The 6,914-nt window shown below is 38.5% G+C and overlaps 1 protein-coding gene and 1 non-coding gene across 4 annotated transcripts; one reads left to right on the plus strand and one right to left on the minus strand.

Annotated features, from left to right (window-relative positions):
* Window positions 1-1,263: 1,263 nt before the first annotated feature.
* LOC121235331 (pentatricopeptide repeat-containing protein At1g74600, chloroplastic) lies at window positions 1,264-6,115 on the minus strand. Of its 3 annotated transcripts, none has more exons than XM_041131683.1 (3): window positions 3,043-6,115; window positions 2,570-2,751; window positions 1,264-1,611 (listed from the first exon to the last, which is right to left on the minus strand). In XM_041131683.1, exon 1 carries the CDS (start codon window positions 5,914-5,916, stop codon window positions 3,238-3,240), a length of 2,679 nt encoding a protein of 892 aa, XP_040987617.1. In that variant the 5' UTR covers window positions 5,917-6,115; the 3' UTR covers window positions 1,264-1,611; window positions 2,570-2,751; window positions 3,043-3,237. The 3 variants fall into 3 exon arrangements, with proteins under 3 accessions (XP_040987617.1, XP_040987615.1, XP_040987614.1); XM_041131681.1 differs by having other exon boundaries at window positions 1,264-1,653; XM_041131680.1 differs by having other exon boundaries at window positions 1,264-2,751.
* On the plus strand, window positions 6,028-6,108 carry TRNAL-CAG. Its single transcript has one exon. It is a non-coding gene; the product is annotated as a tRNA-Leu (tRNA).
* Window positions 6,116-6,914: the final 799 nt, after the last annotated feature.

Here is a 6,914-nt window from a genome sequence, read left to right on the forward strand (position 1 = left end):
GACTTGAACAGGGCAACTCCATGAGAAAGCTTCTTCAACCTCCAGACGGAAAACATCAATTTTATTATTTTCTCTAGGCAATAGGGGTCACCGACCCCATTTGTATAGTGAGCTATAAGAGACCACAAAAGACCATAAAATATTCTTATTTATAGTGAATTTGCCCTCCAAACAACTATTGGACGTAAGTCCTGTGCCGAATCACGTAAATTTGTGTCTCATTCTCCATTTATATTTGTTATATTTATATTATATTTACTAACAATGGATGTACGTACGAGCATCATATTGCTCCCTTGGATCGCCATCGTGGGCTCCAAATGACAATGACCAAGGCTCGAGCTGCTATTGTAAGTCGAAAATGACTTTTTCTCCATTTTCGACCAGGTGGTTACAAAACACACCATAACAACCCTCGTAACACCCTCGGTTCCCCTTTTTTTTTTTTTTTTCTAGTTCCAGACTTGTAACTAAGTTTTTGCATTATTTATATATATCCTGTGTACTTAGACTATGCATTTTTACTTATCCTCAACAAAACTTTTCTTACCTATAAGAAAAATATATGAAATCGTAAAAAAAAAAAAAAAAAAAAAAAAAAAAAAAACTAGGAAATGAAGTAAGAGTAATGCTAGATATAATTATAGGTTGTGCAAGCGCCGCACACACATTTTAAAAAAGAGTGAAGTCTACTATAAAAAAAATTAATTTTTTTATGTGGATTTCATATTTACTTACAAAAAATGTGCGACGCTTATACACTCTATAATTGCAAATATAATTTCTCACAAGAGCTTGCTCATATTTTCCTGTCCAATCAACCCAAACTCTTAACATATTTAATTTCATGCTAGATTCATTTTGGAATTTCAAGTTGTCACAAATTTCCAGTCCTAATACGTTGACCAAATCCCACCCATAAGGTGGAGAAGCTCCACCCCATGCAGGTTGGTCGGTAGTGGAAAGGGTTCCCCCAATCTAAGCCACAATTAAAATGGTTCACGGAAGCATGAGATTAGATTTGTTTAAACATAATTAATAAATGATAAATTGAATTAAAAGGGTTAGGCTTTATCATGTTAAAGACGATTCGATTAGACATAATTAATAAATGATAAATTGATAGTGCATGCGAAATTAGGTTATATTTATAAAATTATGATTACAAGAATTGATTTGGTATGAATCTACTAGCTTAATTTATGGGTCATGGCGTAGGCTAAAGTGATTTGACTCGTCTAAATATAAATAACTTAGGTTAAGACACCATGTCAATCGCATTTCACTTTAGTGAAACGTACTACAGTACTTGTCTTGTTAAAGAAAACAGGGGAAAATACACTTTAGTTGAAATATACATGTATTCTATATTAACTGTCTGTCTTTTTCAAAACACCATACATCCAAATCTCTTTTCTTTCTTTATTTTTCCCCCCAATAATCAAAGTTTGGAAACTCTTTTTCCCCTAACCATCGTTTTCTTCAGTGCTAGTCCTTCATCTCTTCTATGATCCAAAAGCAAGAGCAACCACATGCCAAGAAGAGCATATCAAACCCTGGTGAATATCCTTGCCTAAATTATTATCTTTGTATCTTTTCGTTCTTACAGCCCTGTGATAGATAATATCCCTATTCTCAAAACAAAAACAAAAACTAGAAAAAAAAAATGTCCCATTAAACACAAAGAGGAGCAAGCTGTAGTGAGAAAGTGCACCATAAAAGCTGTTGTAATCAAAAAGGAAAAATTTAGATGCTATATGACGCACCCAAAGGCGCATGGAACAGCAACCAAAACATAAGTTCATGTAAAGAATATATGTAGACTTTTGGGTCTGATTCTATGACAGGGTATTACAAGGATGCACGGCAGCGTAGTAGAATGCAGCCACATTGATGAGCATAAAAGAATTTTAAATCTGTGGAATGAGAATGAAGATACAGAAATCAGCAAGTCATGGAAAGGCCCAACATCAGTTGGAACAATAAGATATAATTGTAACATTAATAATGTTGTCGTTGACATGAACCCGTTTCTCTATGCATTCAGTATCTACCAAAACCATCATAATTGATGCTAGTATTGGGATGAGACCGCTAAAATTATGACTTATCAAAAAAAAAAAAAAAAAAAGAATGCTAAAATTATGACTAAGATGTAAAACGTTAAGCAATAAAATAGGAAGCTCATCCATAAAGTCATTATAGTATTGAGTTGAATATTCTATAAAGAAAGCTTAGTAATCTCATTTTGCAGTATCATGCAATTTGATGTAGTTACACATGTTAAAACCAGTGTTCCAACAGCCCTCATTTAAGCCGTCTTTTAAAAGAGACAGGCTTCATCAAAGCTCCCTGCGCCTCCTTCTTTAGCAGTCATCGTCAAATGTTAAGTAGAAAGGATTATATATTAAAAGGGGTAGCTTGAGGAACATAGATATAAAATGGTATAGGGTGGACATGTATAAGACATATGATGCCCCCAAGTAAACACGCGCCTACACCAACTTGCATATTTGTATACGAAGATTAGAGTCAAGGAGCATAAAAACAATGGGTCTCAAGGACTTACATGTGTACACAGTATGACAAGCTCCGCTAGCCCAAGCGGGTCTCTGAGTCACCCCTTTATATCAAGTGTCCAACCCATTGGGGTTTACGCAGGTTATCGTCAGATCAGTCTGATTTAAGGTGAACTTAATGCTGGTCTTGGTGAGATGTAGACCAGTTGTACTGCATGGAAGTGCTATATATCTGCAAATTAATGTATCGTGAGAGAAAATATTTCTACATTTGATCGAGAAAGTTGGGCTTCACCCTAGAATATTAGTCTAGCTGTTATCTAACTTTTAGTCCACAAGGAGTACGAATTTGAAAAAGAATATAGATGTCTGTAGGCTCTAAACTGAAAAGATAAAAACAAAGGGAAGGAATAAGAACACAAGAGATCAAACCCATCTACCGCAGTGAATATACAAACTAAAAATGCCAAATAAAGAGAAAATTGAAAAAAAAAAATTGAAAGGCCTTTAAGGCATGTCTCACCCGTATGCATTTTTGGGCAGAGCACCACCTCTCATTAGTAAAATCAGTCCTTGTTGCTATACTTTATCGTGAGACATCCATCAACTTTCTTGGCCCTCCAAATTGTAAGGGTTTCGATTCCATTTGAACCTTACAAGGATATAACACCGAAAGATCTAAATCTCCAAACATCAAGACTCAACACTCATGGCAACATCACACAAAGCTCCAGCCAGGTTCCTTCTTCACCCCAGTTCCCTTCATCAGGCTTCTAATCTTCAGGACTTCTTCCCATTGGCCCACATCTGCACAGATGTTTGAGAAGGAAACATAAGCTCCGGCATCACATGGCTCTAACTCCATAACCTTTTTGGCTGCTAGCTTCCCAAGTTCAATATCTCCATGTACTTTGCAGGCAGCCAGTAGGGTTCCCCAAACCAAAGCATCAGGTTTGATAGGCATGTCATTAATGAAGCTTTCAGCCTCTTTCAATCTCCCTGACCGACCAAGAAGATCAATCATGCAGGCATAATGACGATAACCAGGTTCAATCCCATGGTCTTTTGCCATCGAATTAAGATGGATATAGGCTTCTTCAACCAATCCATTATGGCTACAAGCAGATAAAACCCCAACAAAGGTCACTGAATCTGGTTTAATTCCTTCTTTCCTCATAAGCTCATATAAACTTAAAGCCTCAGTACCTTTCCCATGTTGAGCATAGCTGACAATCATAGCTGTCCAACCAATCAAATCAGGCTTCTCTATCTGATCAAATGCTTTGCGGCATTCTTCTATGCTTCCACATTTTGAGTACATTGTCACCAGTGAACTTCCAACAGAAACATCTGAATCCAAACCCATCTTCGTGATGAGGGCATGCATTTGAGTTCCAATATCTGATCTATTCAAAAGTGCAATGGCACCCAACACAGATGAAACCGTGAAAGAGTCAATGGCCAAATCAGCCATGAGCATATCAAAGAACAGCATAAGGGCCTTTTCAATGTATCCATTTTGGGCATAACCTGAAATCAAAGAAGAGCATGCAACTTGGTCCTTTTGAGGTAGCATATCAAACACACTTTTTGCCAATTCTAGGGTACCACATTTTGAGTACAAGGTCACAAGTGCACCACCAACAACTATATCTTTCCCAACTCCAATACGAAGAGCATAACCATGAATTTCTTTACCTTTCCGTAAAGAACGAAGAGCGGAACATGCAGTTAAGGTTGCAGTTAAGGTCATCTGATCAGGTACAATTTCTTCAAGCAGCATTTCTCCAAATAACTTAATGGCTTGATCAGCACATCCATGTTCTGCAAAACCAGCAATCATTGAAGCCCATGAAACATTGTCTCTTTCAAGAATTTGCTCAAAGACTTTGTGGGATTCCTTCAAACTACCACTCTTTGAGTACATTGTGAGAAGCGCACTACCTACTGAAACATCAGAGACTAATCCGGTTTTAAGAGTGTAGCAATGGATCTGTCTCCCCAAGTTTAAACAGCCTATAACGCTCAAAAGGCTAGAAATACAAAACTTATCTAGTCTCACACTTTCTTGTAACATCTTCCTAAATATTTCTAGTGCTTCTCCAGGATTCTGATTCAGAGCAGAAGCAGATATCATTGCAACCCAGACACCGGGATTCTTTAGACTTCCAATGTCTTTGAAGACCAACACGGATAGATCAAACTCTCCTATTTTAGAGTACATGTTTATCAAAGCAGCCCCCACTGCTGCATCCAAATAGAAACCAGCTTTTAATATCCAGGAATGGACTTGGATTGCCTCTTCAATCATGGCCGGCTTAGCACATGCAGTAACTACACTAGTGACAGTGTAGTTGTTTATTTCTACACCCAATTCTCTCATATCTTTGAAAAACTTGAGGGCACAAATAGAATCTTCCTTCTGCACAAAACCAGAGATAACCGCAGTCCAAGAAACCACATTGCGTATCGGCATCTGCAAGAACTCTTCAACAGCTTCTTCCATAAGTCCGCACTTGGCATACAAGTCAACTATAGCAGTTTCCACAAAGACATCTCCTGCACCACATTTAATCACCCATCCTTGAACTCCTTTTCCGACATCAAGTTCTTCAAGAGCAGCACAAGCACCTAAAATGCTTGAAAATGTGTAACTATTTGGCAGAAATGATCCACAACACATTTCATGAAAAAGATCCAAAGCAACCCGGTTCTCTCCATTTTTAACGGCCCCAGAAATAATAGCATTCCAACAGACGACATTCTCACAGAGAACATCATGAAACACCCCCAAGGCATCCTCGAAGCTGCAATTTTTCGAGAACAAATCTATCATTCCAGCCCGAACATAACCATTCGAAAAGAAGCCATTTTTCATAGCAAGTGAATAGACCTGCTTACCGAATATAGGGGCCTGAAAAGCAGTACAAGCTGAAAGAACACTCCCATAGGTAATCTCATTGGGCTCGAAACCCAATGAGTGCATCCTACAGAAAATCTTCCACGAATCCTCGTATAAATGATCTTGATTATAACCCGAAATAAGGATATTCCATGAAATAACATTTGGGCGAACCATTGTATCGAACAACAGGAGTGCATCAACCATGCCCGCATATTTACAATACCAGTCGAGTAAAGAGTTCGCGACAAAGATGTTAGAGTGTAATGCAGCTGATTTGAGCAACTGGGTATGTATAACTTTTGCAACTCTGACGCTGCACTTTCCTGATTTTCTACGCTCACGGAAGAACAGAAACGGGTCAAAAGGAGTGAGATTTTGTCCTTGTTCAGCGAGAAAATTTGACGAGTTTTCAATAACAGCAAGCGAGGATACGAGTCTGGAAGCGAAACTCGGGAATTTTTTCCCCAAGTTTTGGCCGATGAGAGAATTCATTTGGATTCATACAGAAGGGACTGACGAGATTAACGTAGAGGTTTTGAAGAAATACAGAACATGAAATTGAGTTTTGAGTTAATAAAACTACCACACACGGGAAGGGAGTATGTCAAGATGGCCGAGTTGGTCTAAGGCGCCAGTTTCAGGTACTGGTCCGAAAGGGCATGGGTTCGAATCCCATTCTTGACACATGTTTTGATACTTTCCCTCTTTTTTCTTTTTCTTCTAACTACTACACGCATTCGTAGAGCTACAAGTGTTAGATTTATACAAAAATCTTATAAAATCAAACTTCATATCGAATCAAGATGTGTTAGTTTAGAAGTTCTTTCTTTTGTAAGATTTAATAATAAGATCAAATCAAATATTTCTTTCTATGTGAATTGTGATGGTTGTGTTGATGTCATGTTTTGCGGGCCTGGGCAACTTCACACCTCTGATATACGAGTGATTACTTGCACAGTAACTACTACCAGGGGAGGAACCTCAATGTCCGTTGATCCTCCGATACTTAAGTTAGTATGGTGGAGAAGATGATAAAATAGTTATCAAAGTAACATCATAAGTTGATAATGATAGATTGACTAATTGAAGATGATTACCTTGTCCACAGCTGTAGTGTCCTATTTATAGTTACCGACCAGGTCCCCACCATAGTGGGGTGTTGCATAGCAGGGGATAATATGTTTACACTGTTGATTCATTGAACTGCTCGTGTTGTCACCTTGCCGAGCCGTGAAGAGCCCAAGCTTGCTATGTATTGCTCGAGCCCTGGGTCACATTGAATGTGGCACACCTTCTGCTCTGGGTCGCATTGAATGCGTCACACCTTCTGCTCTGGGTCGCATTAAATGCAGCATGGTTTCTACTCTAGGCCGTATTAAATGCGGCATGCTTTCTGTCCCGGGTCCCTTCCATCTGGTGATATATGCCGTGTTCCTTTCTTCTCAAGTTTTGCCTATATCTTTTGTCTCGTCAGTATGGCCCGACCTGGA

This window comes from Juglans microcarpa x Juglans regia, chromosome 6D, assembly GCF_004785595.1.
Source record: "Juglans microcarpa x Juglans regia isolate MS1-56 chromosome 6D, Jm3101_v1.0, whole genome shotgun sequence".
In the NCBI taxonomy this organism is placed as follows: domain Eukaryota; kingdom Viridiplantae; phylum Streptophyta; class Magnoliopsida; order Fagales; family Juglandaceae; genus Juglans; species Juglans microcarpa x Juglans regia.